The following is a 17940-nucleotide window of genomic DNA, read 5'->3' as shown; positions in this document are numbered from 1 at the left end:
GACCAACATGGTGAAACCCCGTCCCTACTAAAATACAAAAAAAAATTAGCCGGGTGTGGTGGCAGACGCCTGTAGTCCCAGCTACTACTACTGAGGCAGGAGAATGGTGTGAACCCGGGAGGCAGGGCTTGCTGTGAGCCAAGATTACACCACTGCACTCCACCCTGGGCAACAGAGCAAGACTCCGTATTAAAAAAAAAAAAAAAAAAAAAAAAAGCATGAAGTTCTAGCAGGTATCAGGTGTAATATTTACCTGAAGAACATTATGGTGCCTTGCTCATAATCATTGACTGAGAAAGAGACAGAAAGATACTCACCTTTCTTGAGGGCAGTTTCCTCAATCCTCTCCAAGTAATATATATTGAGCAGAGGTAGGATGCTTTGAAGTATTGGGCCTGGGAGGGCTACAAAAATCAAAACAAAAGTTTACTTTTCCTCCCCTCCCCCTCCAACTCAAGAGGGTTCCAAGCATTATTTATTCTACTGGAAAGGAAAATGGAAGGGTAGACTTCTCACTTGACAAATGGAGCCTCTAGAAGCTAATCTAGATCTGTTCCAAGCTCTAGTCCACTTATCTTCAGCCACTCAGTTGGAAGCTGGAATTTCAGGGGCCAGGGTGAGATCATCCCACAAAACAAGCTGACATGCTAAATGAGCTTGACATGCTTTTTAGGAGCTGGTCAGTTCACTTCTGCCCAAGCAAAATGAACCATTTGGCAATGAAAAGGACCTACTGAATATGTGTGATAAAAGATCTTTCATAATCTGCCCTGCTAGTATCAGCTCCCTGCTTTGCCTCCTACATTTCAGCCACACTTAACTACTTTTTCGTTTACCTAACATGCCGCTTTCTGCCCCTGTACCTTTGTCATGCTGTTCTTTCCAACAAGAATGTCCTTTGTCATGCTGTTCTAATAGGAATGTCATTGCCACTTTCAGTATATCAACTACTCATCTTTCAAGTATCACATGCCCTTTAAGTCTTTCCTGAATTCCCTTCCCATTCTTCCAGATTAACCACTACCATCCTTTGGGCTACTGCTATATCCTGAATTAGTACTTTCCTATGAAGAAGAGAAACAATTCATGTCTCTAAAGTCAATATATTTTTTTTTTTTTTTTTTTTTTTTGAGATTGAGTCTCGCTTTGTTGCCCAGGCTGCAGTGGCGCGATCTCAGCTCACTGCAAGCTCCGCCTCCTGGGTTCACACCATTCTCCCGCCTCAGCCTCCCGGGTAGCTGGGACTACAGGTGCGCACCACCACGCCCGGCTAATTTTTTGTATTTTTAGTAGAGATGGGGTTTCACTGTGTTAGCCAGGATGGTCTCAATCTCCTGACCTCGTGATCCGCCTGCCTCGGCCTCCCAAAGTGCTGGGATTACAGGCATGAGCCACCGCGCCCGGCCAAAAGTCAATATATCTTAAAAACAACCTGCTCTTGCCAACTTCTCTAGTTCTAAGAGCCATTATAGTATAGTGTCTAAAGGGTTTGGCCTCTAGAGTAGGACAAATCTGGGTGAAATCCTACCTGTTTAGTTAAATGTGAATCCTTGGACAAATTATTTAAGCCTCTTTAAGCCTTAGTTTCTTCAACTGGAAAAAAATTGAGGCCACGCACAGTGGCTCACACCTGTAATCCCAGCACTTTGGAAGTCTAAGACAAGAGGATTGCTTAAGCCCAGGAGTTCGAGGCTACAGTGAGCTATGCTCACACCACTGTACTTGAGCCCAGGTGATAGAGTGAGAACCCATCTCAAAACAAAACAAAAATTAGCAGAGTGTGATGGTGTGCACCTGTGGTCACAGCTACTTGGGAAGCTAAGGTGGGAGGATGGGTGGAGCCCAGGAGGTCGAGGCTGCAGCCAGCTGTGCTTAGACCACTGCACTCCAGCCTGGGTGACACAGCAAGACCCTGCCTCAAAAAATAAAAAATAGGTGGGATGCAATGGCTCACACCTGTAATCCCAGCACTTTGGGAGGCCAAGGCGGGCAGATCACTTGAGGTCAGGAGTTTGATACCAGCGTGACCAACATGGTGAAACCCCGTCTCTACTAAAAATACAAAAATTAGCCAGGTGTAATGATGCACGCCTGTAATCCCAGCTACGTGGGAGGCTGAGGCACAAGAATCGCTTGAACTCAGGAGGTAGAGATTGCAGTGAGCCGAGATGGCACCATTGCACTCCAGCCTGGGCGACAGAGCAAGACTCTGTCTCGAAAATAAAATAAAATAAAATAAAATGGAGATAACAGTTATTAACTCATGACATTGTTGGGAAGATCATGCTTATAATCTGTTTAAAACAATGCCCAGCCATAATAAGCTCACTAAATGTTGGTTATTTTATCCTGTCAGTGGCATCTCTGTCCAATCAAGAACAAGTCAAACTCACACCTGTAATCCCTGTAATCTTTGGAGGTCGAGGTGGGGACATTGCTTAAGCCCAGGAGTTTGAGACCAGCCTGGGCAACATGGCAAACCCCGTCTCTACCAAAATACAGAGAAAATTAGCTGGGTGTTGTGGGGAACACCTGTGGTCCCAGCTTCTTGGGAGGCTGAGGTGGGAGAATTGCTTGAGCCCAGAAGATAGAGGTGGCAGTGAGCTGATATCATGCCACTGCACTCCAGCCTGGGTGACAGAGTGAGACCCCATCTCAAAGAAAAGAACAAGTCTAAGATCTTGGAGTATACCAAAACTTCCGCCCCAGGGTCTCTTTTATCTTTACTTACAGAATAACTGAATCTTGACATCAAGAATCTAGTATAATTCTTTGTACATTGTAGGTCCTCAATGTACCTGCTGAATGAAAGTGTTAATTCCCTATGCTTTTACACATGAATGTAGTCCACATCACCTTTCATCTGGTCTATTACAACAGCTTAACTGCTCTCCTTCACTTCCGTCTCTATCCAGTCCCTCTTCATCCTGCTCTTGGTGATGACATTACCCTCTTCAAAACCCTTGGAGGTCTCTCTGCTGCATTCATGATAAAGTCCAAACTCCACATCCTGGTATTCAAGGTATAATATACCTTATTCTACTTAAGTTTCCTCATTGTACCCTTTCCTGCTGCCTCTATACCCCTGCTGCCCCAACTCCTTACACAAAGCGATGCTAGTTCACTACCTCCAGGAAGACTTTCCTGGCTGTTAGCCCACACTGAGACCTTCCTCCAAAATAGTAATGCTTAGCAGGCCTCTTCCTTGGCTATTTTCCTAAAAGGCCTCACTTGATTCAGCTTTTCTGGTCTAGGCCCACAGGAGCTCTTCCTCCCCTGTCTCCTCTCAACCTCGCTGGGGCTCAGCCAGTAATGGGATGGTGGTATGTACAGCAGTCATGGGGAGGGAGAAGGGGAAATGGAGATTCAGTAAACTGTCAATTGTTTTGGGGGGAAGAAGCAACACGGGAAGAAGTTCCTCAGAGCCTTACCCCTTTTCCCTCCAACCTGCTCTCCTCTAGTTAGCCATCCCTTCTCACAGCCACAGGAATTCTCATCCCTTGTTACCCACAAACTCCTCTCTTCCTTTCTCCATTCTTAAGCGGGGATTTTCCTTGCTTCTTTCTAGCCTGCACCTTTAATGCTGCTGCTTCCCAACCTGGGCCTCCACACCCAGTCATCTTCCTTTTAGCCAGTCTTAGCATCCCAGAAGCTCCAGGCAGACAAGCCAGACCCTCTCTGCCTTCTTCCTCATGCCCTAGGACTTTTCTGCGCTCCCTGCTCAGCTCAGAACGGAGACTTTCCTCATGTTCGCCATGGGTGGGCCTGCCCCTTGTCTTCTCAGCCTCTGGCTGGTCTGGAGCCTCCAGTGTCCCCTCCGCACACCGGCCCGACTTCTAACAGCCTCTTCCACCACCACTATGCAGGACACTCAGGCCTCACGGTACTGGGTTCCACTCCCACAGCCAAGGCCCTCCCCGACCACCCTCCAGCTTATCCCGGAGCTGCAGCGCCCCAAACTCCAGGGCCTTTTCCCCACACCCCTCCTTATGGCATAACTCAAACCCCCCGCCCTGCAACCTCGAGTCCTCAAAGTCCTCACTCCTGTCCTGACCAGGGCCTTCCTCCTGTAAAGACGCCACGGCCACCCGCAAGGCCTCCTGGTGGAACCTCCCCGCGCCGCCTCCAGGCCCGGGGCCTGCTCTCCTGCCACCATCCCCGGCAGGCCTCGGCCGGGCCTGCCACCTCCTCGCCCAACTCCAGCCCCGGCCTCCGGACCCCACCCTCACACCAGCAGCCTCGCAGGCCCGAGGCCTCCCCTATCCCCAGCGCGGCCAGGCCTGCTTGGCAGAGCCTCGCTTTCCCTCTTTCACTAGCCCCACGTCGCGGACCCGTTTCCTTCGTCAGTGGCCAGGCCGTGGCCGGCGGTCCCCAACCCACAGCCCCGCCTCCCAGCCCAACTGGCCGGTTCGCCCTCCCCGGCCGTTCATCCCGGCGCCCCAGGCCGCCCTCCACCCAGGCCTGGCCCTTTGGTCCCGGCCGCCCTCAGGCCTGAGGCCCCGTTCACTCCCATTCAGCCCAAGGCCTCTTGGCGGCGCCGCGCCCCTGCCACGGCAGCCCGGCAGTCCGGGATCCCCGGGCCGTCGCCCCGCTTGGGGCCTCCTTGGCCCTTCCCGCCTGTCCATCATTCGAGCCTCCCTCGCTTGTTGAAGCCGCTCCGGGCCCCCCTCCACTCGCTCTCCAGCCCCTCCTCGCCGCTCGAGCCGATCCGAGTGGCCTCCGGCGCTCCCTGTCCTGCGGGTCGCTCGGTCGCTCAGTCAGTTTGGCACCCGAGACCCCGGTTGTCGGTTCGCTCTCATCAGCCCTGGGCCGTCAGGCCGCGGCGCCCCGAGCCTTTCGGCCTCTCCCCTTCCCCATTCCCTCGCTCTCCAATCCGCTGTCCTCCCCTCCGCCCATCGGATTGGCCTCCGGAGTCTCGACCCCTGTGGCGTGTCAGGCAGATACTGGGGTCCCGGGCCATCACTCAGGTTCGGTGGCCCCGGGCCTGGCCTCCTGGCCTTAGGCCGGGACTCCTAACCTCGGCCCCTGCCCCAGGGCAGCCGGGCCATAACTGCCCACCAGTTCGACATCCGAGACTCCGCTGCCCGGCCCAGCCGAGTGTCAGTTCGTGGCCCACAGCTCCGGCCCGCCAGTCCAGCCTCAGTCGCCCGGGCCCGGCCTCCTTCGCTCCAGACCGGGCCTCCTGGCCTCGCCCCCCGCGCCCCGAGCCAGGCCGCGGTGTGGGTCAGCCTGCCCATTAGGTCTCCGTCTTTACTCTGTCCAGCCCTGTCAGTCACAAAATTCATGCTCCGATCCTACGATCTGGCTTTCAGTGCCCCAGGCTGGGCCTTGCCCCGGGCCTCCCGGCCTCGCCCCCCGCGCCCCCCGGCCGCTGGGCCGCCCCTGCTCTTAGCCAGAGGTAGCCCCTCACCCCGCGACTTACCCCACACCCCGCTCTCCAGAACCCCATATGGGCGCTCACCGCCCGCCCGCACAGCTCGAACAGGGCGGGGGGAGCGTTGGGGCCCGAGGCCGAGCTCTTCGCTGGCGCCGCCTCCCGGGACGTGGCCTCCATGGTCGTTGCCGCCGCTACCTCACAGAACCAGCAACTCCGGGCGCGCCAGGCCTCGGGCGCCGCCATCTTGGGGAGGTGCGCGAGCCCGAGAGTGTCGCCCGCAGACCGCCATCTTGAAAAGGTCAGCAGTTAGGACGGCTCCATAATCGATATGGGGAAGATTGTGAATTATGCTAAAGGAATTTCGAATAAATTAGCATACTTCCCAAGTCTCTTAGGAGTTACTATTTTAGATGAACTCCTAGATCAATTATACTTGGGTCTGGTGGGACTAAGGGGATGTTTCTTAGCAAAGTCTCCTCAGGTGCAAACATCAGCTACCTCTAACCCCTGCCTGTGGCTGGTAGTACATGCCAATCTGAGCATGTGTTCGCGACTACGATGAGTATGCCGCACTTCCGGCCAGATCGCCGGATTTCCGCTGAGTGACCCTTACAAGTCCTTCTTGATCCTGAAGTGGATTAGGTGCCGCTGTTGCTGCTGTTGTTGAATCTAGAACCGTAGCCAGACATGGGACTGGAGGACGAGCGAAAGATGCTTACCGAGTCCGGAGATCCTGAGGAGGTAAGGCAAGGCGATCCACTCGACCCTCTTCTCTGTCCTGAAGCCCAAGACCTAGCCCGCCAAAACACGCACGGGGCCTTCTTAGCCCCAGTTTACCCTCTAGGATTTGCAGCGTCGGGAGCTCTAGCTCCCTCGACCTTTCCCCAGCATTCGTACGGTGACTTTGGACAGATAGATGACTAGTTTTCTCTGGGCCTCGGCTTCTCCATTCTGTGAATGTAGTGAAGGTTTGAGAGCGAAAATGTTTTGTGGACTAAAGTCTTGTAAAATATGACCCATGTTTGCAGTCAGTCAGATGTTCTGAAGCTCGCGTTTCACAGGTTTGGGGAGCAAACAGACCACCTTGCCCCAGCTCAGGTTAGGAATCCCTACCATATCTACTGGGGAGGTTCGGAAGACCTGGCCTTGTGATTTCCTTTTCTTTGAGGAAGGTGTGTGCCTTTGGAGACAGTGAAGGAATGTACGATGTTATTCTGTGATGGAAGAAGGAGCTCTTTCCTAGGGAAAGAGTGCTGCTATGATAAGTATTTATTGACTGCTTGCTATTCCAAGTGCTTTACATGCACTAATTAATTTCTTTTTTCTTTTTTTCTTTTTTTTTTTGAGATAGAGTCTCGCTCTGTCGCCCAGGCTGGAGTGCAGTGGCGCTATCTCGGCTCGCTGCAACCTCCGCCTCCTGGATTCAGGCGATTCTCCTGCCTCAGCCTCCCAAGTAGCTGGGTAGCTGGGACTACAGGTGCCCACCACCACGCCCGGCTAATTTTGTGTTTTAGTAGAGACGGGGTTTCACCATGTTGGCCAGGCTGGTCTCGAACTCCTGACCTCGTGAACCGCCCACCTCGGCCTCCCAAAGTCCTGGGATTACAGGCGTGAGCCACCGCGCCCGGCCCTAATTCATTTCGTCTATACACTATTCCTATGAAGTAAGTGTTAGGTACTATTAGTGCCATTTTTACAGATGAGGAAACAAGCGTAGAGGTTAAATATCTTTTCTAAGGTCACACAGCTAACATATTGGTGCAGCTAGGAATTGCAGCCAAGCAGCGCGGTTCTAGAACCGGGACTCTTACCCATTATGCGACACAGCCACTAGTTGTTTCTAATCTCATTTCCTGTCTGTTCTCTGGTCACTTCGGGGCAGCTGTTCTGGGCTGTGGGTTCAGAATAATTGGAGACTTATTTATCCCTTAATTTTTCTCGTCTTATTATTTCTAAAAAGAAATAGAGCCTGAGGCCGGGCGCAGTGGCTCACGCCTGTAATCCCAGCACTTTGGGAGGACAGCCTAGGCAGGCGGGTTGCCTGAGTTCAGGAGTTGGACCAGCCTGGGCAACGTGGTCAAACCCCGTCTCTACAAAAAATACAGAAATTAGCCCGGCATGGTGGTAAATGCCTGTGGTCTCAACTGCTCAGGAGTTTGAGCCCAGGAAGTCCAGGCTGCAGTGAGCTGTGATTGTGTCACCGCACTCCAGCCAAGGCAACCCGGGTGAGACCCTGTCTCAAAAAAAAAAAAAAGAAAGAAAGAAAAGAAAAGAAAGAAATGGAGCCTGCCTCAGAAAGGCAGAAAGGTCAGCAAGATGCACCGCTGCAGTAGATGAGAAAAGAGTAAATAAGCAGTCAGTTTTAAGCTAGGGTATTCTGGCTGTGCGCGGTGGCTCAGGCCTGTAATCCCAGCACTTTGGGAGACCGAGGCAGGTGGATCACTAGGTCAGGAGATCCAGACCATCCTGGCTAACACGGTGAAACCCCGTCTCTACTAAAAATACAAAAAATTAGCCGGGCGTGGTGGCGGGTGCCTGTAGTCCCAGCTACTTGGGAGGCTGAGACAGGAGAATGGCGTGAACCTGAGAGGCAGAGCTTGCAATGAGCCGAGATCGTGCCACTGCAGCCTGGGTGACAGAGCAAGACTCCGTCTCAAAAAATAATAATAATAATAAAATAAAGTAGGGTATTCTATGAGGAACCCATAATTCTTTTTTTTTTTTTCATAGTCTAGAAAAAAATGGGTTTTCCTCCTAACTTGGTTTGGGGTGTAAGGACTAAATTTAGCTATTTGTAGCAATACTGGGACAAATATTTTAGATTGTGTAGGCCCCATGTGAACATCTGGCAGCTTGAATCTGTATCAGAAGATGTCTAATTACTGTTTATTATCTCTAAACTGGGATTACTTCCTTAAGGGACTGTTATGATTAATTAAATCATATTAGATATGAAGGTGCTTTGTAAACTGGAGAGTATTAAGCACACTTAGGTTCTTGTTAATGAAAGTGAGATGGTGTCTCTGTCTTGAAATGCACCTGGGATTCCTTTTAACCAAGTATGGTAAGGTGACAGATCTGCAGTCAACTGCCTTTGAAAGAAGAGTTTATTATTACTTAAAGTTCCCAAAAGAGGGATATACCACACAAAAAAATGCAGGGCTGTATGGGGAAGTGTCCGAGCTAGTCAGGAGGCAGAAGGTGTGAGGGGAAGGAAGCATGGCTCAGCACCTTGGTTTCTATGGGAAGGAATTGGTGGGCGGGGTAGGTACACTTGCTCAAATTTAGGATTGGATGGTTTGAATAATTTCGTTGGGCTCTGGCTTATAGGGCTGGTTCCTAGTTGTCCTATATTTGTCCCTGGGGTGATTTAGAGAAGGGGAAACAGGAGCTTAGTGTATGAATCGTAGATAAAGGAGGCAGGGCCAGGCCGAGTGGCTAATGCCTATAATCCCACCACTTTGGGAGGCCGAGGTAGGAGGATTGATTGAGCCCAGGAGTTTGAGAGCAGCCTGGGCAACATAATGAGACCCTGTCTCTACTAAAAAAAAATGTTTAAGTTAGCCGGGCATGTGGTGTGTGCTTATGGTCCTAACTACTTAGAAGGCTAAGGCAGGAGGATCACCTGAGCCCAGGAGTTTGTGGCTGCAGTGAGCTATGATGGCACCACTGCACTACAGCCTGGGTGACAGAGCAAGACCCTGTCTCTTAAACAAAACAAAAGATAAAGGAGGCAGTTGGCTACAAGCGCTTTGGATAGTTAGGTTGCATATGAAAGGTATGCTCGCAGGCAAGTTTGCTGTCTAAAAATTAGCTAGCCCTGGAAGAGCAGGATTAGCTCCAGGATTAGCAAGGCCTCTAAAATGTAAAAACATCATAAAACACAGAAAACAAAATAACATCATTAATAGCAGTGTCAATGTCTATCTTCAGTAATTACATCAGTATGATCGGGAATAAATATGTCATAAAATTGCTGCTAACATTAATTTTGTTTTCCTTTTGTAGGAGGAAGAGGAAGAGGAGGAATTAGTGGTAAGAACTGTCTCAGGTTTGGAAACATCTCAGTAAAAGCAGGGTTTGAGCCTCATGAAACTCTAAGGGCATTTTAAGGAGTCTTTACTTGATACCTTGTAGATAATGGGGGTGGAATAAGCTTTGATACTTCCCATGCATTGGAGTGTTTGGGGTGTGAGCCTTGGAAGCTGAGTCTATTCTGGGTCTGGGGCTTCTTCAGTTGTGGTCAGGGAGCAGACGGCATTTTGAGGGCCTGGCACTCAATCATCTGCTATTTGTGGTTTAATAAAGAACTTTGGGCCAGGCATGGTGGCTCATGCCTGTAATCCCAGCACTTTGGGAGGCCGAGGCAGGCAGATTGCCTGAGGTCGGGAGTTCAAGACCAGCCTGAACAACATGGAGAAACCCTGCTGTCTCCACTAAAAATACAAAATTAGCCGGACGTGGTGGCTTATGCCTGTAATCCCAGCTACTTGAGAGGCTGAGGCAGGAGAATTGCTTGAACTCAGAAGGCGAAGGTTGCGGTTAGCCGAGATTGTGCCATTGCACTCCAGCCTGGGCAACAGGAGCGAAATTCCATCTTAAAAAAAAAAAAAGAACTCTGAGGGAACCTTTGTTAGATAGTCCTTCTCTATGTTAGCATTGCCTTTCTAGCTGGGCAGCTGGGGTGCATAGGCCTGGTTCTCAGACAAGGGGATTTGAAATTTCAGACGTGACATATTCCAAAATGCCATGTTAACAAGTAAGGCCTCCTATAGATCTATTTCAAGTTTGGCCAGGTTTCCTTTACTACCTTGTTTTTCAGATAGGACTGAGGCTTTCAGTGCATACTGGCAACCTTGGAAGGCAGGAATGTGAAACTTTTCCCTACTACTTAGCATCAGAATTGAATGGGAGACCGCATTCTGCCATTTCTGGCGGCAGTGTGGCTCTGCCAGCTGGCCTTCTGCACGGTAATTCAGAGGCAGCACCTTGGTTTGGTGGTTGTGTTAATCAAAGCATATGTGTTTGGTGGGTCTCCGCTAAAAATCCCCATTTTGTTTTTTTTCTATTTCTACATCAGGATCCCCTAACAACAGTGAGAGAGCAATGCGAGCAGTTGGAGAAATGTGTAAAGGCCCGGGAGCGGCTAGAGCTCTGTGATGAGCGTGTGTCCTCTCGATCACATACAGAAGAGGATTGCACGGAGGAGCTCTTAGACTTCTTGCATGCAAGGGACCATTGCGTAAGTCCGTCTGAAGTCAGGAAGGGGAAAGGTTGCAATGGTCAGGGAAAACTTGGTGCTGACAATCTTTCCATACTAGGGGAAGGCCCATCAGTGAGTATTTACTCTGGGCCCAATATATGTGATGTACAGTGCTGAGCATTTTATGTAAATAACCTATTTTATTTTTTTGAGACAGGGTCTCACTATGTTGCCCAGGCTGAAGTATAGTGGCATGATCATAACTCAGTGCCAACCTTGAACTCCTGGGCCTAAGTGATTCTGCCTTGGCCTCCCAAGTAGGTGGGACTACAGGTGCATGCCATCATGAGAGGCTAATTTTTAATTTTTTAATTTTTTCTAGTGACGGCGCCTTGTTATGTTGCCCAGGCTGATCTGAAACTCCTGGGCTCAAGTAGTCCTCCCATTTTGGCCCTCCAAAGTGCTGGGATTATAGGCATGAGCCATTGTGCCTGGCCTGTAAATAATCTTGCCTAATCCTTACTACTTCCCACTGGAGATAGGTATCATTATCCCATTTCACAGATAGAAACTGAGGCTCAGAGAAAAAAATAAACATCCCAACACGCACTGCTAAACAGTGGGGAAGCTGGATTTTGTACTCTTCAATAACAGACTGTTCTTTAAAAATAATTTGTATTGGCCAGGTGCAGTGGCTCACGCCTGTAATCCTAGCACTTTGGGAGGCCGAGGCGGGCGGATCACAAAGTCAGGAGATCGAGACCATCCTGTGAATGGTGAAACCCCGTCTCTACTTAAAATACAAAAAATTAGCCAGGCGTGGTGGTGGGCGCCTGTAGTCCCAGCTGCTTGGGAGGCTGAGGCAGGAGAATGGTGTGAACCCGGGAGGCAGAGCTTGCAGTGAGCTGAGGTTGTACCAAAAAATAATAATAATAATTTGTATCCTCAAATGTGTCTAATATATAGTAGTTGGTCCAAAAAGTTGCTTTTTTTTTTTTTTGGAGGCACAGTCTGGCTCTGCTGCCCAGGCTGGAGTGCAATGGCACAACCTCGGCTCACTGCAAGCTCCACCTCCCGGGTTCACACCATTCTGTTGCCTTAGCCTCCCAAGTAGCTGCGACCACAGGCGCCCGCCACCACGCCCGGCTAATTTTTTCTTTTGTTTTTTGTATTTTTAGTAGAGACAGGGTTTCACGGTGTTAGCCAGGATGGTCTCAATCTCCCGATCCCATGATCCACAGCACCCAGACTTTCTTTTTTTTTTTTTTTTTTTTGGGATAAGGTCTTGCTCTGTCACCCAGGCTGGAGTGCCATGGCACAATCATGGCTCGGTACAGCCTCTACCTCCTGGTTCAAGCAATCCTGCCTTAGCCCCCGAGTTGCCAGGACTATAGGCACATGCTACCATGCCTTGGTCATTTTTTTTTAATTTTTTTAAAATTTGAGACTGAGTCTCACTTTGTCGCCCAGGCCGGAGTGCAGTGGTGTAATCTCAGCTGACTGCAACCTCTACCTCCCTGGTTCAAGTGATTATCCTGCTTCAGCCTCCCAAGTAACTGGGATTAAAGATGCACGCCACCACACCCAGCTAATTTTTTGTTTGTTTGTTTGTATTTTTAGTAGAGACAGGGTTTCACCATGTTGGCCAGGCTGGTCTCAAACTCCTGACCTCCAGTGATCCACCTGCCTCAGCCTCCCAAAGTGCTGAGATTACAGGCGTGAGCCACTGCACCTGGCCCATGCCTGGGTAATTTTTGTACTTTTTGTAGCGATGGGGTTTTGCTGTATTGCCCAGGTTGGTCTAGAACTCCTGGGTTCACATGTGCCATTCATCTCAGCTTCCCAAAGTGTTGGGATTACAGGTGTGAGATACCACACCTGGCCTCAAGGGGTTGTTTTTTAAAAGTAAACTTATCAGGCAGGGCATGGTGGCTGACGCCTATGATCCTGGCACTTTTGGAAGGCCAAGGCAGGAGGAGCCCTTGACCCCAGGAGTTACAAGACTAGCCTGGGCAACATAGGGGAACCCTGTCTCTATTTTTAAAAAATCAAAAGTAATAAAAGTAAACTTCTGCTTGACTCTTACATATAACACAGTAAGGTATTTTATATAAATTATATGTAAGCAAAGTTTGATGTGGTTGCTTCTATTAAACTAATTGGATGGCCCATAAACATATGAAAAGATGTTCAACATCATTAGCCATCAGGGATACTACCATAACACTTTATACCCACTGCCCACTAGGATGGCTATAATAAAAAAGATAACGAGTGTTGAAGAGGATGTGGAAAAGTTGGAAACCTCATATGCTGTCGGTAAAGGTGTAAATTGGTACAGCCACTGTGGAAAACATCTGGCACTTCTTCAAAAGGCTAAGCATACAGTTAATATATGACACAGCAATTCCATTTGAAGACATATACCCAAGAGAAATGAAAACACCTGTACACAAATGTTCATAGAAGCATTGTTTATACTACCCAAAAAGTGGAAACACCATAAATGTCCGTCAGCTAGGCCGGGCATGGTGGCTCATGCCTGTAATCCCAGAACTTTGGGAGCTCAAGGCAGGTGGATCACCTGAGCCCAGGAGTTTGAGACCAGCCTGGGCAACATGGTAAAACCCTGTCTCTACAAAAAATATATATATAAAAAGATAACCGGGCATGCTGGCTCACACCTGTAGTCCTAGCGACTTGGGAGGCTGAGGTGGGAGGATCACCTGAGCCTGGGGAAGTCAAGGCTTCAGTGAGCCATGATCATGCCACTGCACTCCAGCCTAGGTGACAAAGCGAGACTCCGTCTCAAAAAAAAAGAAATTACAGCAGCTCACGCCTGTAATCCCAGCACTTTGGGAGGCCGAGGCAGGTGGATCACCTGCTGTCAGGAGTTCAAGACCAGCCTGGACAACATGGCGAAATCCTGTCTCTACTAAAAAATATAAAAATTAGCTAGGTGTGTTGGTGGGCACCTGTAATCCCAGCTGCTCAGGAGGCTGAGGCAGGAGAATTGCTTGAACCTAGGAGGCGGAGGTTGTAGTGAGCTGAGATCGCGCCATTACACTCCAGCCTGGGTGACAGAGCAAAACTCTGTCTCAAAAAAAAAAAAAAAAAAAAAAAGCAAACAAACCAAAAAAAGCAAACAAAAAAAAAACAAAACTGGGGCAGGATTTCTTGATTCTTAGATTTTCACCAAAATTTAGGTTTGTTAAGAATTTAGGCCAGGCACGGTGGCTCAAGCCTGTAATCCCAGCACTTTGGGAGGCCTAGACGGGTGGATCACGAGGTCAGGAGAGTGAGACCATCCTGGCTAACACGGTGAAACCCCATCTCTACTAAAATACAAAAAACTAGCCGGGCGAGGTGGCGGGCGCCTGTAGTCCCAGCTACTCGGAAGGCTGAGGCAGGAGAAGGGCGTGAACCCGGGAGGCGGAGCTTGCAGTGAGCTGAGATCCGGCCACTGCACTCCAGCCTGGTGGACAGAGCGAGACTCCGTCTCAAAAAAAAAAAAAGAATTTAAGGTAATATGTAATTCTGTATATAAAATATGCCAAAAGATGGTGCTCTTATTAAATTTTTTCTTTTGGCCAATTTGGGTGTTATTTAAAGAGAAGTTTAAAATAAGAAACTGGGCCAGGTGCAATGGTTCACACATGTAATCCCAGTACTTTGGGAGGCCAAGGCAGAGGATCAATTGAGCACAGGAGTTTGAGACCAGTCTGGGCAACATAGGGAGGACCCATCTCTTAAAAAAAAAAAAAAAAAAATGAGCAGGGCGTGGTGGCACACGCCTGTGGACCCAGTTACTCATGAGGCTGAGGTGAGAGGATTGCTTGAGCCTGGGAGGTTGAGGCTGCAGTGAGCTATGATTGTATCACTATACTCCAGTTTGGGCAACAGAGTGAAACCTTGAAACGTTGTCTCAAAAAAAAAAAAAAGAAAAAAGAAACCAGTAAGTAGGGGAAAGAGATATGAAGAAAGACATAGGCCAGGCACAGTGGCTCTCATCTTTAATCCCAACACTTTAGGAGGCCAAGACGGTAGATCACCTGAGGTCAGGAGTTCAAGACCAGCCTGACCAATATGATGAAACCCTGTCTCTACTAAAAACACAAAAATTAGCTGGGCTTGGTGGTATATGCATCTGTAATCCCAGCTACTCGAGAGCCTGAAACAGGAGAATTGCTTGAACCCAGGAGGCGGAGGCTGCAGTGAGCCAAAGTTGCGCCATTGCACACCACCCTGGGCAACGAGCAAAACTCAAAAAAAAGTCTCAAAAAAAAAGAAGGGAAACTCTGACAGATGCTGCAACATTGATGAACCTTGGAGACATTATACTAAGTGTCAGGGAGGACAACCATTGTATCGTTCCACTTCTGTGAGGTACCTAGAATAGTAGTCACATTCATAGAGACAGAAAGTAGAATGGTAGTAATCAGGAGCTGAGGGGAGAAAGGAAGTGGAGAGTTACTGTTTAATGGATATAGTTTTGATTTGGTAAGATGAAAAAGTTCCCAAGATTGGAAGTTCTAGAGATCGTAGGAGACTGTATGGTTGTAGAACAATGGGAGGGAATGCACTTAACTGCCACAGAAATGTACAGTTAAAAATGGTTAAAGTGGAGCCATGTACGGTGGCTCACACCTGCAATCCCCACACTTTGGGAGGCCAAGGCAGGCACATCACTTGAGGTCAGGAGTTTGAGACCACCTGGGACAACATGGTGAAACCTTGTGTCTACTAAAAATACAGAAATTAGGCCGGGCACGGTGGCTCAAGCCTGTAATCCCAGCACTTTGGGAAGCCGAGACGGGTGGATCACGAGGTCAGGAGATCGAGACCATCCTGGCCTACACGGTGAAACCCTGTCTCTACTAAAAAACACAAAAAACTAGCTGGGCGAGATGGCGGGCACCTGTAGTCCCAGCTACTCGGGAGGCTGAGACAGGAGAATGGCGTAAACCCGGGAGGTGGAGCTTGCAGTGAGCCAAGATCGCGCCACTGCACTCCAGCCTGGGCGACAGAGCAAGACTCTGTCTCAAAAAAAAAAAAATTAATTAAAAATAAAAATACAGAAATTAGCTGAGTGTGGTGGCACACGCCTGTAATGCCAGCTACTCAGGAGTCTGAGGCAGGAGAATCCCTTGAACCCGGGAGGCAGAGGTTGCAGTGAGCCAAGATTGTACCACTGCACTCCAGCCTGGGGGACAGAGCAAGACTCTGCCTCAAAAAAAAAAAAAAAAAAAAAGATTAAAGTAGAAAAAGGAAAAAATTACTAAAATGGTAAATTTTATGTGTATTTAACCACAATTTTTAACAAAAGAAATTTAAGTACTGAACATGCTACAGTATGGATAAACCTTGCAAACATGCTAAATGCTAAGGGAAAAAAGCCAGTCACAAAGTGAAAAATATCATATGATATGATTTATATGAAATGTTCAAAATAGGCAAGTCGGCCGGGCGCGGTGGCTCAAGCCTGTAATCCCAGCACTTTGGGAGGCCGAGACGGGCGGATCACGAGGTCAGGAGATCAAGACCATCCTGGCTAACACAGTGAAACCCCATCTCTACAAAAAAATACAAAAAACTAGCCGGGCGAGGTGGCGGGCGCCTGTAGTCCCAGCTACTCGGGAGGCTGAGGCAGGAGAATGGCGTAAACCCGGGAGGCGGAGCTTGCAGTGAGCTGAGATCCGGCCACTGCACTCCAGCCTGGGCGACAGAGCGAGACTCCGTCTCAAAAAGAAAAAAAAAGGCAAGTCATGATCTGTTCCCTTAATTAATGTCCCCTCCTATTGATTTTCCCCCTCCCACTGTGTGGTCATTCTAAAAACATTTACATATGTTTGTGAGCCAAGCACTGGTTTAGGATCTGGGAGTAAGATAGACATAGTTCCTTCATTCACTGAGTTTATGAGCCAGCATAGGAAACAGAAGTAGAACAAGTGCTAAACTTTGGTAAGTCTCAGGTATAACTTTCTCAGGGTAATATTAACTGAACTCCCCGCCCCGCCCCGCCTCGCCTCCCATTTATTTTCCTCCTAGCATTTCCCATTATCAGAGGTTACCTTATTTATGTGTTCATATTAACTCATTACCCTGTAAGTTTCTTAAGTGACAGATGTGTCTTGTTACAGTTATAACTCACTCAGCACTTAGAACACTACCTGGCATATAGAAGATGTCCTGTGAATATGTGTTGAATTAATATGTAATGTTAATATCACTGATGGGGAGGTACAGGTTTCTGTGGAAAGATAGGGACAGATTTGTGTGTGGATAGGGGCTTATTGAGAGAAGGCTTGCAGGAAATGACATGTATAAGATCTAAATTCTAAAGGAAGAATAAAAGATGTAACAAGTAGGGAGTTCACTAGGACTCAAGTGCTGCGTGCATCTGTGAGAAGGGGAGTTGTGAGAAGAGAGGCAGTAGTTTCAGGTCTTGAAGGACCTTGTAAGCCATGACATTAAAGCTGCCAATTGATTACCTCCTTTTCTTTCCCCTATCTAGGTGGCCCACAAACTCTTTAACAACTTGAAATAAATGTGTGGACTTATTCACCCCAGCCTTCATCTTCTGGGCATCAGAATATTTCCTTATGGTTTTGGATATACCATTTGTTTCTTATTTGTGTAACTGTAAGTTCACATGAACCTCATGGATTTTGGCTTAGGCTGGTAGCTTCTATGTAATTTGCAGTGATTCTATCTTAATAAAAGTTCTGTGATCTGCAAACCTGCCCCCTGTCCTTTTTTTTTAAATTGAGAATTTTTTTTTTTAAATTTGAAATTTTCTTTTATTTTGAAGGGGTGGGGAGCTGCAAGGGGGACGGGGTCTCACTTTGTTGGCCAGGCTGGAAATGCAGTGGCGCAAACATCTCATTGCAGCCTCCACCTCCTGGGCTCAAGTGATCCTCCCACCTCGGCCACCAAGTAGATAGGATACATCACCACTCCCAGCTAATTTTAAAAATATTTTGTAGAGGCCGGGCGCGGTGGCTCACGCCTGTCATCCCAGATCAGGAGATTGAGACCATCCTGGCTAACATGGTGAAACCCTGTCTGTACTAAAAATACAAAAAATTAGCTGGGCGTGGTGGCAGTCGCCTGTGGTCCCAGCTACTCAGGAGGCTGAGGCAGGAGAGTGGCGTGAACCCAGGAGGTGGAGCTTGCAGTGAGTGGAGATTGTGCCACTGCACTCCAGCCTGGGCGATAGAACGAGACTCTGTCCCCCAAAAAAAAATATTTTGTAGAGATGGCATCTCACGGCCGGGCGCGGTGGCTCAAGCCTGTAATCCCAGCACTTTGGGAGGCCGAGACGGGCGGATCACGAGGTCAGGAGATCGAGACCATCCTG

At 48.7% G+C, this 17940-nt stretch overlaps 2 protein-coding genes across 3 annotated transcripts in view; one reads left to right on the top strand and one right to left on the bottom strand.

Annotated features, from left to right (window-relative positions):
- Positions 1-5901, bottom strand: part of LRRC41 (leucine rich repeat containing 41) — a 26436-nt gene extending 20535 nt beyond the window's left edge. The window contains 3 exon segments of the mRNA XM_017881733.1: positions 318-404; positions 5423-5443; positions 5446-5901. Coding sequence (XP_017737222.1) covers positions 318-404; positions 5423-5443; positions 5446-5620 — 283 coding nt within the window. The 5' untranslated portion in view covers positions 5621-5901.
- A 14-nt stretch (positions 5902-5915) lies between these two features.
- On the top strand, positions 5916-17319 carry UQCRH (ubiquinol-cytochrome c reductase hinge protein). 2 transcript variants are annotated; one of them, XM_017881738.1, is made up of 5 exons: positions 5916-6118; positions 9386-9412; positions 10200-10347; positions 10458-10619; positions 17095-17319. In XM_017881738.1, exons 3-5 carry the CDS (start codon positions 10285-10287, stop codon positions 17125-17127), a joined length of 258 nt encoding a protein of 85 aa, XP_017737227.1. In that variant the 5' UTR covers positions 5916-6118; positions 9386-9412; positions 10200-10284; the 3' UTR covers positions 17128-17319. The 2 variants fall into 2 exon arrangements, with proteins under 2 accessions (XP_017737227.1, XP_017737226.1); XM_017881737.1 differs by lacking the exon at positions 10200-10347.
- Positions 17320-17940: the final 621 nt, after the last annotated feature.

This window comes from Rhinopithecus bieti, unplaced genomic scaffold (genome assembly GCF_001698545.2).
Source record: "Rhinopithecus bieti isolate Rb0 unplaced genomic scaffold, ASM169854v2 scaffold_12155, whole genome shotgun sequence".
In the NCBI taxonomy this organism is placed as follows: Eukaryota; Metazoa; Chordata; class Mammalia; order Primates; family Cercopithecidae; genus Rhinopithecus; species Rhinopithecus bieti.
This window is presented reverse-complemented; position numbering and strand designations above follow the sequence as displayed.

What these genes read in the sequence shown, in the direction of transcription:
- UQCRH (XM_017881737.1), top strand. Translation starts at nt 6,065, where the DNA reads ATGGGACTGGAGGACGAGCGAAAGATGCTTACCGAGTCCGGAGATCCT. An exon ending in AGTCCGGAGATCCTGAGGAG is followed by an intron (nt 6,119 to 9,385) that starts GTAAGGCAAGGC and finishes TTCCTTTTGTAG; the next exon opens with GAGGAAGAGGAAGAGGAGGA. An exon ending in AGGAAGAGGAGGAATTAGTG is followed by an intron (nt 9,413 to 10,457) that starts GTAAGAACTGTC and finishes TTTCTACATCAG; the next exon opens with GATCCCCTAACAACAGTGAG.